Source organism: Poromitra crassiceps (assembly GCF_964638095.1).
Source record: "Poromitra crassiceps genome assembly, chromosome: 1".
In the NCBI taxonomy this organism is placed as follows: Eukaryota; Metazoa; Chordata; class Actinopteri; order Beryciformes; family Melamphaidae; genus Poromitra; species Poromitra crassiceps.
In genome coordinates, this window is record NC_139623.1 from 38,630,229 (window position 1) to 38,651,067 (window position 20,839).

The 20,839-nt window shown below is 46.8% G+C and overlaps 1 protein-coding gene across 1 annotated transcript in view; it reads left to right on the top strand.

Annotated features, from left to right (window-relative positions):
* Positions 1-20,839, top strand: part of fnip1 (folliculin interacting protein 1) — a 114,226-nt gene that overhangs the window by 90,117 nt on the left and 3,270 nt on the right. Inside the window, exons 12-17 of the mRNA XM_083643286.1 lie at positions 3,794-3,940; positions 7,392-7,561; positions 8,656-10,399; positions 11,992-12,157; positions 12,395-12,595; positions 17,921-18,036. Of these exons, the coding sequence (XP_083499412.1) occupies positions 3,794-3,940; positions 7,392-7,561; positions 8,656-10,399; positions 11,992-12,157; positions 12,395-12,595; positions 17,921-18,036 (2,544 nt within the window). The remainder of the gene's footprint in view (positions 1-3,793; positions 3,941-7,391; positions 7,562-8,655; positions 10,400-11,991; positions 12,158-12,394; positions 12,596-17,920; positions 18,037-20,839) is intronic.

A 20,839-nucleotide genomic window follows, 5' to 3' on the forward strand; every position in this document is an offset into this window, starting at 1 on the left:
CCTCTCAGCGCAGTGCAGGGCAGGCTGCGCCTCGTCCCTCCTGCCAGACCCAGGCTGGCGAAACAGCCTGCTGCATGCATGGGGCGCTCGTAACCTCACGGAGCAACAAACAAACAGACTGGTGTGCGATTTAGAGAATACAGTCTGAGATTGGGTACAGGATTGAGGGAATCCCGCATCTGTTTGCGAAGGTGCGACTGGACAGGACGCTTTTCACAGACGGGCACAGTAGTCGGAGCGAGGCGAGTGTCTCTCAGGGCTACTCAGGGCAGAGCTGCAGATCTCTCCTCCTCCTCCGCGCATTCAGTCTGTCCAAAATCATTACCGATATAATCTCAGTAGGAGGGATGCAGGGAAATATGATAGTAGCCGATGTGTTTAGAGAAGCTTTGTCACGTTGTCACGTCGTAGTATAGCGTTATATTTTACATGTGCGCTAAACTGCGACCATATTTGTTTGTGGAAATATCAGACTGCTCTCTCTGCTGCTCTCAGAGCACAGAGAGCCCAGCTGCTGCTGGCCTGCTGCGCGCGCCCGCGGAGCTTGGGGCTCGTCCATGTAACAGTACGACTCTCGCCTGCATGGGCTGGAGACAGTGCTTGCAACTCGGACTGATAATATAAACATCATCATTTGAGCTTATCCAGGTAAGATATCAATAAAGTAATGACACATTCAGCGGGAAACTAACTATAATTAAGACATGTGCCAACTTTGACGACGTTTGGTTCAGTATTTTAAGAGCAAACTTCAATAAGAATAGGCTTGGAGTTCTGAGGAGCCGAAAGGGTACAGGGGGGGTAGGGGAGTAATTATCTTGAAATCCCATAGTCTTTGGGTCACCGTGACGTCACGACGTGTCAAATATCCCATTCATTTGAGAAAAGAAAAAAAAGCAGTGTTACACCCTTAGAGGGCGCTTATGCCAGGTATGCTGCTGAAAAATGATACAAATGGTAAAATGGCAACAGTTTGGTGTCAAATGTGGAAATTCTGACCAGAATTCTTCACACATCACCCCCAAAGTCATATATATTGGTTAAAAGCTGAAAAAAAGTGTTTTGGAGGTAAGTTCTCCTTTAAAGTTAACCTGAACAGCTGCCTGCTACCCAGAGGGTGAGTCTAGATCCCCTCCTCCTGTGACCTGCTACCCAGATGGTGAAACTAGATCCCCCTCATCCTGTGACCTGGTACCCAGAGGGTGAGACTAGATCCCCCTCATCCTGTGACCTGGTACCCAGAGGGTGAGACTAGACCTGGTACCCAGAGGGTGAGACTAGATCCCCCTCATCCTGTGACCTGGTACCCAGAGGGTGAGACTAGACCTGGTACCCAGAGGGTGAGACTAGATCCCCCTCATCCTGTGACCTGGTACCCAGAGGGTGAGACTAGACCTGGTACCCAGAGGGTGAGACTAGATCCCCCTCATCCTGTGACCTGGTACCCAGAGGGTGAGACTAGATCCCCCTCATCCTGTGACCTGGTACCCAGAGGGTGAGACTAGATCCCCTCCTCCTGTGACCTGGTACCCAGAGGGTGAGACTAGATCCCCCTCATCCTGTGACCTGGTACCCAGAGGGTGAGACTAGATCCCCCTCATCCTGTGACCTGGTACCCAGAGGGTGAGACAAGATCCCCCTCATCCTGTATCCTGGTACCCAGAGGGTGAGACTAGATCCCCCTCCTCCTGTGACCTGGTATCGAGAGGGTCAGACTAGATCCCCCTCATCCTGTGACCTGGTACCCAGAGGGTGAGACTAGATCCCCTCCTCCTGTGACCTGGTACCCAGAGGGTGAGACTAGATCCCCTCCTCCTGTGACCTGGTACCCAGAGGGTGAGACTAGATCCCCCTCCTCCTGTGACCTGGTACCCAGAGGGTGAGACTAGATCCCCTCCTCCTGTGACCTGGTACCCAGAGGGTGAGACTAGATCCCCTCCTCCTGTGACCTGCTACCCAGAGGGTGAGACTAGATCCCCTCCTCCTGTATCCTGGTACCCAGAGGGTGAAACTAGATCCCCTCCTCCTGTGACCTGGTACCCAGAGGGTGAGACTAGATCCCCCTCATCCTGTGACCTGGTACCCAGAGGGTGAGACTAGATCCCCCTCCTGTGACCTGCTACCCAGAGGGTGAGTCTAGATCCCCCTCCTCCTGTGACCTGGTACCCAGAGGGTGAGACTAGATCCCCTCCTCCTGTGACCTGGTACCCAGAGGGTGAGACTAGATCCCCCTCATCCTGTGACCTGGCTAGGCCTGAGACGTCTGCCTACTGGGAGCTTTTCGCAGACTAATATACTGTATACCAGACACCGTGGGGTCAAGGGGGTTTACAAGGGCCAGGGACAACTCCACCCATTTATAACACAGGAATGGAATAAAGCACTATTTGGTCATCTGATGCTACAGCCAACTGACGGCTCGTCGCTCAATCAACGAGATGCAAAGCGAGCCAGGGACATGGTTTGGGGTGTATTGAGTGACGAGTGACATTAACTTCATTCTGGCTTGCATTGCAAAATCCTGCTATGGAATCCAGCCTGCTTAGTAGCATGGTGCGCTAACTGTCAACTGTCACTTCTTCATGCTAATGGGTTTGTATTTCAGAGGAACAACCACTTGGCGATAAAATAGCTTTTTTTTTGCAACAGCTGCATTGCGATACACTGCCAATGAGTTCTTCTTTTCACAACCATACTTGCTACTTCTCCTTATCTACCTGCAGCAAAGCTAACAAGCGTTCTTGTGTTCCTTTGTGGAAAAGCACATCAACTCACCGGGGTCGCTTTTAACTCATTCGGCTTCGGAGCTGCGTGCAGGATTAACCTTGTTTACAACCTCAGACCTGCTGCCGTTTCCATCCTGCCTTGTCATTTAAACACGAGAGCAAGCTTGAGAAACAGTGCAGAGCAGGAGCTAAACCTTATCACTAGGTCCTGTCAAAGTTTGTCAGCGAGAGGTGGCCTTGGATGATAGATATTAACTTAATCATTGAGCATTACTCCTACTCCTAGCTAGGTTATTGTGTTAGCGTTTTTTTTCTTCAATTGTAATATGAACACAGCTTTTACTACATAAGCTAATAAGCTAATAGAAATAATCCATTGAACGGTCAGAAACATCTTTTCTCTCCAATGAAAATTTACATCCCCCCCCCCTCCCCCGCCCCGACAAACGGTGCATCCCCAGCAGTAGCTGACCCGAGACTCAGCAGCAGCTGCAGTAGCAGGCCGCTCTTGTTTTCCTCACTCAGCACACAGTACATATTACACCACCGATTAAAAAAAAAAAAAAAACTCAATTCTCTCCACATTCCTCAGGCTGCAGAGAAGCCTCCGGCCCCCCCGCCTCCGTGTCAAAGCCTGGCCCGCCGCCGAGACAAGCTCGCCCCCATCACACCCCACCATGCTCCATGGAAACTCCACTCCTCCTCAATGGGCACACGCTTCAGCTGAGACACGCGCACACAGATAGACATAGAGACGTACGCGCACATGCATCGTCACGCAAAACACGCAGACACTGTACAGAGGGAGATGGGTTTGCGTGTGTGTGTGTGTGTGTGTGTGTGTGTGTGCATGCTTGAGTATGTCTGTCTGTCTGACACACACACACACAACCAGGGTCTCCCAGGGCAGTAGTGCAGACAGTGAACCTCTGTGAACTGAGATCCCTTTTGTTCACCCCAAGAGACAATAACATGCCTGTTCTCTATCTGTTTTCTCTCTTTCTCTCTCTCTCGCTGCCCTCTGTCCCCTCTCTCATCCCCTGCTCCCCCCCTCGCTCGCGCTCCAGGACGACCATCTGTGACCTCTACACCATGCCCCGGGTGGCCGAGCCCGTCTGGCTGACGATGATGTCTGGAGCCCCGGAGAAGAACCAGCTCTGCGGTCACTTCATGAGGGAGCTCTCCCTGCTGATGGAGCAGGCATCCAAGAACCAGTTGAGTAGCTTGTCTGCGCTCTCACCAGCGCCCCCCCCGCTGCTATTTCTGGGATATATATGTGAATTTGATCAGTTCTATGAGGAAGTCATGGAATAGCATGGCATTTTTACAAATGGATTCTAACAGTGTGTGATAGAACAAAGTATTTGGGTCACATCATTACTGACCAACTGAGTGATGATGATGACCTATACAGGCAGAGGCGTATGCTGTATGCTCAAGCCAACATGTTGAGGAAGAAGTTCTACTTTTGTTCTAATGATGTCAAGATAAACTTGTTCAGAGCTTACTGCACTCCTCTGTATACTGCCCCCTTGTGGGTAAAATATAAGCAGACAAGCATTAAAAAGCTGCAGGTTGCTTATAATGATTGTATGAGGGTTCTACTTAGAAAACCCAGATGGTCGAGTGCCAGTCAATTGTTTTGTGAAGTAGGAGTGTGCACTTTTCATGCTCTTCTGAGAAATCTGACGTTTAAGTTTATTTGTCGTTTGAATGTATCTCATAATTTGATTATCATGCTGCTGACTCAACCCAGTTTCAGTAGTGTGAAATACCAATCGTGCATTTGGAAACACTGGTATAGTGCCTTACTCTAGTGTTCTGATTGTTTTATTTATTTTTGTTTTAAATGTAGTGTTTTTTGCTTGTGTGTCTTCCTATTGGACCTTATGTGTCTGTCAATAAAGAGTTGATGATGATGATGATCACTTTAATTTTACAGGAATATAACAAAATATATTTTGACACTCGTTTCACACATTTATTATGTTACATTGTGGTTTTCTCCTATTTCTATACATAGTATGGCCACAGTGAATCCACCTGTTGTGGAAACTTCACTCCTTTAGAAGAACATTTCTGAACAAAACAACATGAAGAAACGGCGGGATCCCTGCAATAAACACGCTTGGCCTGAGAACAGACAGAGAAACTACTATAGTATAGTGCTTTTATTTCCACATGTAGACTCAACGAAAGACAAACACGAGTACATGCCGATGCGGTGAAGGGAAGACATAAACACAGACAGAGAAATGTTCTCCACACATAGCCTTTCTACATCTGTTGTTCCCTTGTACTTCCTGACTTCTCAACACAGAGACACACATGCGTGCTTGGACAGTGCACACACACACTATTCTCTCTCTCTCACGCGCACACACACACACACACTTCTCTCTCACGCGCACGCACACACACGCACTATTCTCTCTCACGCGCACGCGCGCACACACACGCACTATTCTCTCTCACGCGCACACACTATCGTCTCTCCCACCCAAAAACACACACACACACACACACAGTCTCTGTACGTTTCACACTCAGTATTTACTTGTCTGCCTCATAGAGAACTGTGAATGTCAGGATCCCTGCCAGTCTCTAACCGGTTATTGTTGCCGTTACAAAGCCGTGCCAAACCACTGCTAATTGTACATATGAATTGGTAGCAAGGACTTTATTGAACATCCCCAGGCCCAGTAGAGACGCTTTTAGAGTGGACGTCACAGGGTTAGACGCGCTATCCAAAACTCTGAGGAACTCAAGCCGAAACGAGAGAGATCCCCGGAATACAGGAAAAAGACGTCTTGTGCCGTATGCGTATAGACGCTGGACATTCCCACTATAGGAATATGATGATGTGCGGCACTGCAACTTTGGTGATGCATTGACTCCGACCTAGACCCATCCTGACAGTGAGTACGGGTCAAGAAACCTCACCCCATTGAAAGAGTTAGCTTATTTGTGTAAGGTAACCTGTCTGTTGCTGGCAAAGCTTTAAAATACGTGGAGGAGGTGTCGGGATCTTCCATATTTCTATGACAGCTGAACCGCTAGTTGTAACTTTCTGCAACCAGTCCGGCTCCGCCCACATAATATGTAATCGCTGTTTACAAACAGTGAAAGGGTCTATTCAGAACAGTTGATATCGGTAGTATTCCAGTGACTGTGTTAAATCAGCAACTTCAAGCTCACCTTAAAGTAATAATCCCCTGTTTTGTTCATCTGTAATTCAGCATTATACCCAGTTCATGAAAGTTTTTACCTTTGCTATTCTAAATACCTGATGTTGGGTAAGGAAAAACGTAGTTTGCGTGAGCAGCGATAGCCCCATGGCTGAACAGACAAAGGAAAGAGCGCCACCTACAGAAATGCGAACTTCATTAGAAAGTCTGAGGCAAAAGACGTCGCAGTACTGACCACATGGTTTGATTAGAAAGTGAAAAGTCATCTCTGGGATTTTCAGTGCAAAAACACCACAGCGAAGACTGCTTGCTTGGCACCACCATGTCGCCATAATCAAAACAACAAAAAAGTATTTTGAGGATGACCATTTCCACAAATGATGTAACTGGTCAAGAAGACCCCCCCCCCCCACTCCACCCTTATTCATAGTATTCCCATGATGTCACAAGCATTTTCCTACCAATATGGCGCTACAATACACACATCTCATTGGCTGTTTGTGTCATTTGATTATACTCACCTGTTAATTGATGACAATCACCTGTTATTTTCCTACCAAGATGGCCGTGTGGTGATGTAACAGAACACTATCAATTGGCTTTGAACTTTCTTACCGTCTCAAGATTTCCGAACACTTTCCCCCCCTCCCATTTTCTCCTTTTCTCCCCAATTGTACTTCCCGCACTGCCAATTCCCGGTCGTTGCTCCGCCCCCTCTGCCGATCTGGCGAGAGCCGTAGACTAGCACGTTTCCTCCGATACATGTGCAGTCCCCAGCCGCTTCTTTTCACCTGACAGCGAGGAGTTTCACCGGCAGACATAGCGCGTGGGAGGATCATGCTATTCCCCCATCTTGTCGTGTGTATTAATGAATGATAGTTATGATGACAACCAAACGGCTACAGTACTTGTTGACCCTCAAATGAAGCCTTACGTCTCCTTGGCAACCTTTGGGATTACTGTATCACACAGGCCTCAAGTCACTATTCCCTTGAAAGTTGCGATGAGTCGCACAATTACAACTGCCTTCTGACACGCGCTTGGACCTGACCACCATGACATTGTGAGTCATGGGACAGGAAGGGAAGTAGACACTTGTGGTCAAGTCTGAGAAGTGAATCGCACTAATAGAATGTGTGTGTGTGTGTGTGCGCGTGTGCGTGTGTGTGTGTGTGTGCGCGCGCGTATGCGTGTGTGTGTGTATCTGTCATGCAAGGACAATCCGTGTGGCTGCGCGCGCGCGCGCGTGTGTCACTGAATGTGTCAAGAAAGCGCCTGACCAAAGTGTGTGTTTGTAGTAAGAGAACATCTACCTTGGGTCAACCAAGATTTGCAGGGAAAGGCAGAAAAAAGTACAGTCCGCATCGGTTATAATCAGTTGCCTTTATTTTTTATTTTTTGTAATTCTACTTTCTTATTCTATTTGATTCAATTCTACTCTATTCCCTGCTGACCAAGCTGTCTTCCTATTTTCCAGATTCCTCCCCGCGTTATTGACAGCCATCCTGACCAATCATCTAGCCTGGGTGCCCACAGTCATGCCCAATGGGCAGCCTCCAATCAAGATCTTCCTAGAGAAGCACTCCTCCGAGAGCGTCGACATGCTGGCCAAGACGCATCCCTACAACCCACTGTGGGCACAACTAGGTGAGAGACACACACACACACACACACACACACACAGAGTTGGGACATACCTGTGTGTCCTTTCAAAGCACAGAATAACACCTGTGGTAGTTAAGAGTAAAACACAATAGCTGTTTTTGGTCTTTACCTGGAGTCCAGGCATCCTAAGTTGACATGACATTCTTGTTGATTACAACATTAAGACCAGTTCAGACAAGCTCTCAGCCCTTCGGCTCCACTAACTCTTTCAACTGTCTCATTGGTTTGTGAGTGTAATAGTCATAGCCAGGCTCTGCTCATCTCAGGACCAGCATTTCCTCTGAATGTAGAGTCCAATAGAGCCTCCTAGGTTCCCTACAGTGATGTACCGGTACTCCCCTAAGACACTGTCATCTGAGCTTTTATCCTGCCACTCATAAAGACATGTTTAGCTTCAAATAAAGGTTTGAAATGAGAACACATGGATGACACGAACACACAGATAATAGTGTATTTCTTACCTTGGAGGATAATTAAGAGCAAACTGAAGAGGCAGTTACGTTCAGCGAGAGCTGAAGTGTTAAACTGAGTGTGTATAGTGTGAAAATTTAATAACAATCTATAATTTAAGTGTAGGCTAGTTGATAGGGGTTGGAAAGGTGCTTGCTTGTAATGGAGCAGGTTGGATTAGTGGAAATCCCTGGATACGTTTCAGCCAAAATAGATGGAGCCCAAATGTGTGAATACGTGTGTTGATTTATAGATGCATATAAGTAATGACATGCTATAAATATCAGACGTTTATTGAAGAGTCAGCATTGCCACTTGTCACTGTAAGTGCAATGGATAACAATTGGAAATTGAATAAACAGTGCCACCCGGTGTTCGGACTGGAGAACTGCGGAGCGGTGCATCGATGTAATTTATTATATCATGTTAAATGTAAGAAATGGATTGAAGTAAAGCAAGGAAAGAAGAGATGAGAAGCATGGCAGTGTTAAAATATGTATAAATATGTATATTTCGTCAGATAATTAAAAGAAAAGCAACAATCAAGTAAGTAAGAACACATATTCCTTATTAAAATAAGTAGACATGTAACCTGTTCACTGATATTACTTTCCAATCTTTTTTAGGTGACCTGTATGGTGCTATTGGCTCTCCGGTGCGTCTGTCCAGGACAGTGGTGGTAGGTCGCAGACAGGAGCTGGTCCAGCGGCTCTTGTACGTCCTCACCTACTTCATCCGCTGCTCGGAGCTGCTGGAGACCCACATGCTGGACAGCGCCGAGGACGAGGCCATTGTCATCCCCGGCTCCCTCATCACCACCTCCCTGACGAGAGGGGAGGTGGAGGAGTCCGACTACGTCCTGGTCACCGTCCACAAGCCCGGCGGGGACTACCTGTCCCAGGGGGGTCACGGCCGGCAGGCTGAGCACGAGGACAGCAGCTACCCCTCGGACAACAGCCTCCAGAGCAGCACCTACACGGACACGGAGGTGGAGCCCGCTGCCGGGGACACGCCCAAGGAGGAAGACGAAGAAGAGGAAGACGAGGACAGCAGCGAGAGTCAAGGGTCCAGGAGCAGCGTGCTTCAGACTGGAAGCAGCGAAGGTCACTGTCGGAGCCAAGGCACGGTTCCCGTTATCAGGACTGAGGAGGCGGCTGAAACCAGGGAGCTGCACATGGAGTCTGGTAGCCCGCTGCACACTGAAGCCAGACTAGAGACGGTACTGTGTGTCGGCTCCGCGTCCCCCAGGGAGCAGGTCTCTGTGCTGGATGCAGAGACCAAGAGCGACCTGGAGCTCCCGGTGCCATCCATACCCGCGGCCCTGGTGCCAGATTCATCCCCAGCTCCAGAGGGGAAGGACGCAGAGGCAGAACCTGGGATACAGACAGGGGTGTGGGCCAAGCCCATCAAGGTGCTGGCCCCCAGGACCTTGGGGATCCCTCTAGAGAAGAAGCCCCCGGATAAGAACCTGCCTGCCGCAGTGCCGATACCGGGGGTGCCTGGAAACACGGCAACAGGGCCCATGACGCTGACACTGACCGAAGAGGAAGAGCCGGCCACCAAAGTGACCTTCCTTATCGGAGACTCGATGTCTCCTGAGTCGGATACAGAGAGCCGCAGGAGGAAAGTGGAGGAGGATTTCAAAAAGCACAAGAAACACCAGGACAAACAGCTCCTTCAACAGCAAAAGCATCAACAGCAGCAGCAGCATCAGATGAAAGGAGCAGATTCAAAGAGCAGCGGCAGCAGTGCATCATCAGCGGACCAAAGCAAACAGACCAAGGAGGCTCCAGCCCTGCTGCGGGTCTCCAGTAAGATGCCCCAGTGGAGCCCCGACTGTACGGACTACAGCGAGTTTGACGAGTATTTCAGCCTGGAGAACCCTGTGGAGACCAGGACTATAGATGACGTGTCCAAACAGCGACAGGACGCCAGCGCAATGGACAAAATGCACAAAGAGCTGCTGGACCCCTCGGGAGTCCCGCGGTCCTGTGTCGCGGAGGCCGCCCCGTGTCAGATTTTGGGTCTGGGTCTAAGTTCAGGTCGTGGAGATGTAGGGTCCTGTAGAATGGGGGACAGGAAGGGGGAGACTTCGTTGGAGGTCCAGAGGAGGTGTAGGTGTGGGTCCACAGACTCCGCCGAGACCTGCTGCTGCAGGGGCTGTTCTGCTGAGCAGGACAAGGGCATCGTTGTGTCACACGCCGTTCCCCAAGATGGCAACAACAACAACAAAGGGGACCAAAAGAGGAAGACGGCGCCAGTCAACGACTGGGAGATCCCGCGCAACGAGAGCTCTGACAGCGCGCTGGGGGACAGCGAGAGCGAGGAGACGGACGACTGGCAGGAGGAAGTGGTGGTGCCTTTCCCTGGGTGAGTAGGACACATACACATACACACATTCAGGCTGGCACACGCACACACACACACACACACACACACTTAAGCCGTTTTCCCACATGCGTACCGGAAAATTACCTGTAAGTCAATATCGGACATTTCCCTTCACATTTCGGCTCGCGCATGTGGGAATCTATCAGCGAATTTTCCTGTATGTTGGGGGGGGCGGGGGGAGGGGGGAGCTTATTTGGGGGTCGGCAAAACTCGAAATAAGTTTGCTTGTCAGTTGTCACACAATAAATCACACTCGTTTGACTTAAGAGCAGCGTCAAGCCGCCAGCGTAATAAACACAGCCGATTTACCCCCTCCCCTCTCTGCTCGAGAGCAGCAGCCACGGACAGACACAGCGAGAAAGGCTTGCAAGCTGCTCAACGCTTGTATGTATGTATAGAAAGCAAATGCACAAGCGAAATGTGGAAGTAGTTTGCTTTGATGTGCGCGAATGATTAGATGATGCACTTTGAAGAAGTTGGGATCCGTGTCTGAGAGAAATAGTTGCTGGTTCGATGTTTATCCGTTCACCTGCGTCGCGTTGAAGCACTTTTTACAGACTGGCTTCGTTTGATGTGTCCGTGGTTGCCTTGGAAATCAGCAAGCTGACATACTGCTCTTATTAGGCTATCACAAGATCATTTCGCCAGTTTGCTTTAATGTGCGCGAATGATTAGATTATGCCCACTGGAACATTAAGCAACGTGTGTAGGCTACACTTCGCCCATGATTGAAGGACCGCTGTCGCGGAAAATGACTGGAACCGTTTCCACTTGCGTCCCCTTAAGAGCATACCGCTCTTGTGACTGGCACGAAACTGGTGAAATGTCGGGGACGACGGGGTCGCGCTTATACCGGCACGGCGCCTTTCTCACATGCAGGCATTAGACCACGTTCCGGTCATTTTGCGGTACAAAGCGCATGTGGGAAAAGGGCTTTACAGACTTAGAGTTCACACACACACACTCAGCTGTATTGGCATGAAGTGCAATTCAGTATATATTGTCAAAGCTTTAGTTGTAAGTGAGAACAGCAACTATTCATCCTCATTATTTGATAAATATATATTGATTGATTGATTGATTGATTGATTGATTTCACAAATCTCATGCCATATTGGGGGTGTCTGGGTAATGTAGAGGGCAAAGCACTCCCCACCACCGCAGAGACCCTGTTTCAATTCCCGGCAGCAGTACTTCCGGCTTGGTCAGACGTTCCTACAGACACAATTGGCCGTGTCTGCGGGTGGGAAGCCAGTGGGGTTGTAGTCCTAGTCGCTGCACTACCGCCTCCTCTGGTCGGTCGGAGGCGCCTCCTACATGCTACGTCCTGCTAGTGAAATTCCTCGCTGTCAGGTGAAAAAGCAGCTGGCGAGCGACTGCACGTGTATCAGAGGAAGCATGTCTTGTGCTACTGTAGTCTACATCTCTCCCCAGATCGGCAGAGGGGGTGGAGCAACGACCGGGGCAGCAGGAAGAATTGGCCAAGTACAATTGGGGAGAAAATGGGAGAAAAATCTGGAGAGAAAAAGTTTTGATTAAAAAAAATCTCATGCCATATTTTCCATTAACAGGTCAAAGTTGGTGGAGAACTACTCCAAGCCAAGCATTGCCAACTTTGGTCGGTCTCTGTTTGGAGGCTACTGCCCCACCTACGTGCCAGACTTTGTACTGCATGGGATGCCCAGCGACGAGAAGTTACGGCAGGACCTCATGGCAGAATTGAGCCATGCTGTGCAGGTAATGGATTGAAGTGTTCTATTCAGTAGGGAGCTTTTTCCACCTGTCAGTGGAGATATAGAATACTAAATATTGGATCAGATTGCACATAATTCACAAGTTGAAGGTATTTTGGACAGAAATAATTGTATTCTCCTTCCTTTGAATGTTCTCTCACAATTTTTTTATAAACCTTTTTCCCCTTTTTTTTGTATCTGCTGTATTGTCTGAAATGAATATTCTGTCTCGTTTGCATAGCATCCAGTGTTGGATGAGCCCATAGCGGAGGCAGTGTGCATTATAGCAGACACAGACAAGTGGACCGTGCATTTGGCCAGCAGCCAGAGACGGCCTACAGACGCCACCAAGCTGGGGAAGGAGGTGCTGGTGTCCAGCCTGGTCTCCAGCTTACTGCAGTCCACACACCAGCTCTACAAACTCAACCTCTCGCCCAACTTTGTACGTTACACCCCTCATAGCTGCTTCTAGAATATTTGCGACGCAAGTATGTTCGTATTTATGAAGCAAGTAGAACTAGAACGGGCTAAATTTGCTAAAGCAAATTTAATTGTGCTTGCTGTGGCGCGATGCTCCGCCCCTTGCAACGCCCCTGCTTTAGACCCCGCCCTCCCATCCAGTATAAATACAGCCCCAATCGGCAATGTGTAGCTAGGACGTGTTTAGGCGGTTGCCAGGGTGTATTAACTGGATGCTATGGTGTTTTCAGCTGATCGGTATAGGGCGTTCGTAGATCGTTGCTAGGGTATACTAAGTAGTTATGGGCGGGCCTATGTGAGTAGAAGCGGGAGGAGCCAAGGAAACCAGGGCAGAAAGAATTTTGATCGTAGAAGCTACGGTTCCAAACTTATGAACCAAAACGTAAAGAGGGCAGCTATAGCGCCATCGTGAGGTCAATTGGTGTAACTTTTTAGGCCAGAGTAGAATGGCCCATTTCCACCGCTGGTATCAACGCGGCCCCGCCTATATCAGCAGATGCGGAATGACCCCAGGAATCCAGGGAAAAAAGAAGTTTGATTGTAGATGCTACGGTTCAAAAGTTATGGACCAAAACGTAAAGAGGGCGCGCCACCATCTGGTCAACTAGTGTAACTTTCCCACACATAGTAAAAGGTGACTCTGTGAACCTACCTACGAAGTTTGGTAGTGGCAGGTCTTATGGTTTCTGAGCTAGAGCTTCTTAGCTTCCTCCTAGCTTCCCCATTCAAGTGAATGGGGGAAAAAATCTCACGGAAAGCGTCCAACGAAACTCTTAGCAATGCAAATGCGCACGATTCCTCAATGAGCCGCACGTTTTGACGTCTCACCTGTCTATGTAGTGTGAAAACTGTAGGAGAAATGGCAAACACAACTTTTGAACTGTAGGAGAAATGGCGAACACAACTTTTGACCAGAAGAAAATATAATAAATAAAAATAAGTATGAGAGATTCCAAGATTGTGCTTGCCTACCAACAACCACAATAATAAGTTGCATAGCGGGCCAGTCATCTTTTGAGCACTTTATTTACACTTTGGTGTAAAGAAACAGTTCCATGGTCTTCTACTTTAAAGTCGAGCTGAACCCAAAAATGACTTTTCTCTTATTTTAGTTCATATACCTGGGTATGCAGTGCACCTATTTAATCATGTATGCAAAACAAAATCACAAAAATCAAATGTCTTTTTAGTTTTTCACACTTTTTCACATCAAAAGTTAATTTTTCAAGATTTCATTCATAACGGTAATCTACAGTTTGCTATCAAATTTCTACCCCATTTCAACCAATCATATCACGACATGGCAGCTGTCAATCATATATTCATTTCAGGATAATTTTCTCCTCCAAATGAAGGAGAAAATGGCGCCTAGTGCCTGTCATCTGGCAGAATTCCTATCCCATAAACTAGCTACTAACTTAGTCAATTGTATGTTGATCTACACAATAAAGAAAACGGTAATTTCTAAGAATGCAAAGAAATGTAACTGGCTCGTTAAATCTCGCATTCCAGGAATATTGTATTTACCGCAATAGCGATAATGGCGCGCGCCTGAGAGCCTGGTCGCCCCTCGGAGATTCCAGGCGGGCGGGCAGCACCCATGCATCGGATTGTCCATTCGTTCCGCCGAGAAGCAGCTGGCTGCCTGGTACTCTGCGGATCCCACTTGCGTAGCACAACAACACGCTGGATCCCACTCGATTTTGGGGTGGAACACGCCAGGATTGGCCAATGCCAAAGGCAGTCCCCAGAATTGTCAAATCAAATCATCGACACCGTATATCCTATTTCCTCATTGCGCGGCTCTCGAAGCTTTAGTTGGCGGCTCTAAGAAATTGCAAAAAAAAAAAAAAATTGGATTCCCCCCCCCCCCCCCCCCCCCCTCTTGCTCTTCCCAAAATTTCAATAAACCTTCATGGCATATTACTACAATACAACAATACTGGTGTTGACAGTAATAGAAGGTGCCAAATCATTCAAAACAATAAGCATTTTGCTTTTAGGAGTATTGTTCCAAAACGTGTCAACGTGTGTCGTTGCCTGGGAAACGCACATCCCATAATACAACTGTTCGCATCGCATCCCATAATAGTATGATGATACTTGGGATGCCATTGCGAACATAGATGTGAACAGGTTAGCTAAAACTTTAGCGTCGCCAGTGATGGCCCCCACCGTTGCGGTCGGGGTACGTTTCGAAATCCCTCCAGGCCTGAAAGATTTTCTGGGGGAAACGTGTGTGTGTGTGTGTGTGTGTGTGTGTGTGTGTGTGTGTGTGTGTGTGTGTGTGTGTGTGTGTGTGTGTGTGTGTGTGTAAAACAATAAAACACCAAAAAATGGTAGGCAGATGTGCTTGGTTGGGGTGGCTTTTGGTGTTTTGCGGTAAAAGTGGCTCTCCTATTGACTTTGTCCTGCCAGTGCGGCTCTCATCGAAGAAATAGTGAGGATCACTGCCGTATATGGTCCGCCTCTCAACCCTGTCATCTCAGACAAGATTTGTTTTCAGTCTCCGACGCTCACGCTATTGCATTCCGTTCCGGTTCATTTCGACTTTAAGGACTGATTGTACAAGATAGTCTAGCCCACATGTGTCAATAACAAAGGCCCGCGGGCCGGACACGGCACTCCATGACTTTTAATCAGGCCGGCCAATAGATTCTGACAACCAATTTATTGTGACCCGTGCCTATACATTTACGTTGGCGACTCTCTAGTCGTCTCTCTCTCTCGCTCTCTCTCTCAGCTTTCTCTTGTAGGAAAAAACCTTTCCCCGTGAGTAAATATCCAATCACTGTTAAGTATGCAAATGAGCCAATAACACTTGTGTAGGATTTCACAGAGGCTAGAGTGCACTGCTGAATCAGAACACAAGCGGAATCGCGAGGCAGCAGTTTGATGAAGCGCTGTCTTATTTTTTACAAATGGGCGGTGTGGCGACAGTCAGCAGAAAATGACTGTCTGCTTGATCCACTTTCACTTTTGCGCATATTCGCTGCCCCACCGCGCTGTTTGGAAGCAGCTGGCAGGCGAGCAGGTAATGTTAACACAGTGAAAAGTCAGTGGAAAAAACAGCAGTCTCTCGCCGATGCTTTCCAGCAAACCTATCACCAGTGGGGACGTTCATTGTCAAATATTTGCAGCCTTTCTGGTTTTGGTTTTCGTCTCCTTTCCGTGCCCTCTCGTACATTTCTTCAGCAGGTCTGACAGCTGTGAGCTGGAACAGTGAATAAATAAAACTAGGGATGCACGATAATTATCCGACCGATAAATGGTCGGCCGATATGGCCATTTTGCGTTATTATTTTTATTCCGATAATGGCCTTTTTCCGTGACATCACAGCTGCGACGGCCAAACATGGCTGCTCCCATGCAACAAAAGCACTTCATACTCATAGAGCTGGTGTAAACATAATGGAAACCCCTTTACCCGAAATGAAACATCCAGGGATTGTGTATTTAACTCCAAAAAACAACACGCTAACGTTAAGCTAACCGTGCTAGCCGGGAGTCCCACTATAACAAAGGGACTTTACAGTTGAGCTAGCTGCTGGACAGAGCCATCTAACAGAGCCAATAATAAGGAACACAAAGGTGCAGTCGCGCACATTAGGCTACATAAAAAGCATCAGTCAACATAACATGGCAATAAAAGTCTAAATTATTATGCCTTTTGTCATTGTGTTTTATCTGCAGACTAAGCAGTCATTGGCTTCCCGTTCTATAAAAGCCTTTATTTTTGTATTGACTATAATTGAGTGATACACTTTATTAAAACAATCAACAGAAGTTTTCTTTGTTTTGTGTTCACAGTGATGTCAGTTAGATTTGGTTAGGCCAGAGCTATGCTCACTACATCTGCCTTTTTTTTAACCCCAGGTGTGCATAAAATACAGGTACTTTTTTTATATATATATTTTTTTATTATAATAATTATCGGTTATTGTATCGGTTATCGGCCAGGAGAAGCATATATTTATCGGTTATCGTATCGGTTGAAAAATTCCATATCGTGCATCCCTAAATAAAACAGCTCGCATGGGCTCCAGTGAAAATATTTATTGCACCGTTGGTAACGTTTCGAGCAGACTGCTCTTCAACAGACAATAGGACAGAGTGAGACGCCATCTTAAATACCCATATAGTCAAGTCACATGACTGAGTCACATGAGTTGACAGTCATGTGACAGTGGAGTATACAAAGTAGAGAGTAGAAAAATACATATAACATTACAAGTGAAATCAATACAGTCTCTATGTGTCCTGTATGTGTCCTATACACGGTGCAATATAAGCAGCCAAAAACCAGTGGTTTTTGGCTGGTTTTTGGCTGCTTCACTTCACATGTACTATTGATTTCACTTGTACTGTAATGTGACTGTCATGTGACTGAGTCATGTGACTTGACCATGTGGGTATTTAAGATGGCGTCTCACTCTGTCCTTTTGTCTGATGAAGAGCAGTCTGCTCGAAACGTTACCAACGGTGCAATAAATATTTTCACTGGAGCCCATGCAGTGTTCGAGCTGTTTTATTTATTCTGTGTTTTGTATTATACAATACACCAGTCATATACTGTAGTCAGTGTAGTGTATGACTACTGAAATGTGTCTGAATGGAATTTTTTATTTTTGCTAATACGCAAAAATAAAGAAGAAAATGTGTAGCATACTAGTAGCATTTTTCTGTTTGCGCACAAAACCGAGACTGTGACCCAAAAACTATTGTTCAGTAGCCTACTTGAAAAAAAAGCCTACTTGCTGGTGTGAATTACCCACAGATATGGAAAAACCATACTATTTGAACTGTGCATGCATGCATGCAGTATTATTTATTTAATTAATTACTTAATTACTTCTTGAAAAAATATAAATCATTCTAATGAATGTCCGCCCCCTGAATTTATTCACAACCCTCAGCATGGCCCTCAGTAAGTTTGAATTTGATACCTCTGGTCTAGTCTGAAATGCACTCACCTATTATAGAGTTTTAGGGTATGGGGCATTTTTTTTTTTTTTTTTTCAATTCCAATTGAGGTAATCCACATTAAATAGTTGCATTCATGATATTGTAAGATGCTATGGTCCAAAGCTTCCACCAAATTGAATATATCTGTGTCCTATTCATTTTTCATGCAGATTTGTATTCTCTGGACCCTCTGTTGTATTCCTCTTTTTTGGGGGGTTGACTTGGTCACATCCCACATTATAAATTGCTTACCTCAACATGATAATCACCACATTGATTCTCCTCCGTTACCAACCATGTATCTTTCTCATCTCTGTCCCAGTGTATAATGCACCTTGAGGACCGCCTGCAGGAGATCTACTTCAAGAGCAAGATGCTGGCTGAGTATTTGAAGGGCCAGACTCGAGTCCATGTCAAAGAGCTGGGCATGGTCCTAGGGTAAGCAGTTGTCCGAAAGTCATGCAGAAATTCTGAAGACAAATGTGAAATGTGAAAGTTGATGCCTATGTATGATTTCTTTCCAAAGCATTTCTATCAAGGCAACGAATTTTAAAGAATCTAAAATATAAGATAGTTTTGATTTAACACTTTTATTTATATATATATATATATATATATATATATTAGAGATGGGGCGGCTTTAGCTCAGGAGGTAGAGCGGGTCGGCCAATGACGCTAGGGCTGGCGGTTCGATCCCCGCTCCCTCCCAGCTGCTGTCGTTGTGTCCTTGGGCAAGACACTTAACCCTCCTTGCTCCCGATGGTGTGTAGGCACCCTGTGTGGTAGCCTGCCGCCATTGGTGTATGAATGGGTGAATGTAGACTACCTACTGATTGTAAAGCGCTTTGCGCGGATGAGCTTTTATGCCATCCTAATCCGCGTGTATGCATGAACCGTCCGCCCGCCATAAATCCGCGCAAATTATTTCATACTATTTATAGATCCGCGCCCGCCATGCACCCGACGCTGTAAACGCTTTAAAACGCTATAAAAGGAGCAAACTTACGGTTTCTGCTGCCGTTGGTGCAATCGCTGCAATCCAAGACTCCAAATAAACTTCCATGCTGTATGTCCAGTCCACCACTTGCCCTTATGTAGCTTACACGGCTAACGCTATAGCTTTAAGTTTAGTTTACTGGATTGCCTCATTGTATGGGAAAATACGAACGCGTCTTCTCTTCAAACACGTCTTCAGCAGAGACCTTGAGGGTGACATCATTGACCATATATGGACGAGTGGAGCCTAGCACATGGCTGTATTGTTTGGTTTACGGCCGTGGGTCCTTTGGGGGATTTACAATAGGCGACTAAGAATGTGCCTGACGAAAAATTTAGCTTAAAATACGTTCATAGACTAGAGAACGTAATTAATATTATTTTTCCTCATAATGATACATCGTTTCAACCGCCCGCAACCCATCCGCTATTAATCAGAATGTTAATTTTTATGATCTGGCCGGCCCGCGGGGCGGGATATCCGCGGTCAGCACGGTTATAACTGCAGCCCACGCATAATATATACCGTAAATTCCGGACTATAAGACGCACCGGTGTATAAGCCGCGGGACCAAAATTGACTATTTTTTTCTTCTATAAGCCGCACCGGTCTATAAGCCGCGGGTGTTTTGATGTTTAATTACCATATGAAAGGGTTCGTGCACAGAGAGGAATGTCGGGAAAGCGATGGCTGTTTGGGGAAGCTCCCATTTATTAACATTTCAACAAAACAAAACAAAAGTCAGGTCACTAATCCCCAGACAAAATCACACAACAATAGGCTATATGTGCAGCAAACCTGTAACCAGAGAAGTCAAGTCACTAATGCTCGTCTTCCTCTTCTTCCTGCGTACTGAAACCACCAAAGTCCTCATCTTCAGTGTCGGAAACGAACAGGTTCAGGGTGGCTTCGTCAACCACTCTCCTCTCTCCTTCATTGTCACTCAAAACCAACGAACTCCTCTTCATCTATAGCTGTGTTTCCATTACAGTTTTTCGCAAAAGAATTGCGATATTTCTACAACTTCGACAATGTACAATTGCGACTTGTAGGCGTTTCCATTGAAGTTGCGTTTGAGTGATTCCCCGTTGCAGCAGCTGCCACAGTGATTACGCACGGGGATCTGCCCCATATCCCGTCCCCTGCATGCTCAAATCCAACCAATGGTCAATGGAAATCCCAACATGAAGTTACAATGCATATAAACGAGCCTGATTATCAATTCAAAAGAAAATGAGTCGCAAAATGTTGCTGGCTGCGTGAATGCAGTCAGCGCGACAGGCAGAGGAAAAAAGGTAGCCTAATAGCCTACAACTGGTCCGATTTAGAGATGGAGGGGGGAAAAGGCTGATTTGGTTCTATAATTGCACCTGAAACGTGTGCAATGTATTAGCCTACTCACAGTCACTGTATTCACTTCAGACAGCACCACCGCACCAGTGTGTGCTTTTCATCCTCTCATCTCGCCGCTGTGCCAAATGCGCGCACACAGGCAGCCTGCTGTCACCATGGACCGATTTCTGCCATTAAACATTATCTAATTTGCCCGGCTACGCTTTTGCACAACACTCGTCTTTCTGCTAGGTAGCGTTGCTTCAAAGTTTTCCACTTGCTGCGGAGGTTTTGACACGGCTATCGAACCTTACTTACCAAACTTATTTTCCGCTCCTTTTCCAAGGGATAATATGGGTCACATGACGTGCAAATGCGAAAAATGTGTTTCCATTACACTTTTGCGATAAACTGCTATATCGACACGTCTGAAAAACCACCTCATGATCATCTACTGCTCGTTCTCATGCTGTCGAGAACGAGCAAAGCTTTTTTTTGGTGAAAGAATCCTCCAGGGCGCTTCTTGTTAACAGTCCGAGTGAGTGGCAGGTCGAACGTCAAAGGCACTTCATCCATATTTATGATCTGCTCCGGTTCGATGGAATATTCCTTGATCTTCCTTTGTGTGAATTCGCCGAAGTTTGTGATTTTCTCCTGGTAGTCGGGGGAGGGAGTTGATGGGCTTGTGGCCGTTTGCTTACCGTAATTACCATATGTAAGTGGTCACGCACAGAGGGGATTGTCGGGAAAGAGATGGCTGTTTGAGGAAGCTCCCATTTACCGTATTACCGTAACATTTCAACAAAACAACATAACACAACACCACCGTTGTTTATTTTTACAGTGCACACAGTGTCCGCGGTGTGGTGAAAAGAGGGCAAGAGAGGAAATTAAAACAGAAGTGGATTTATA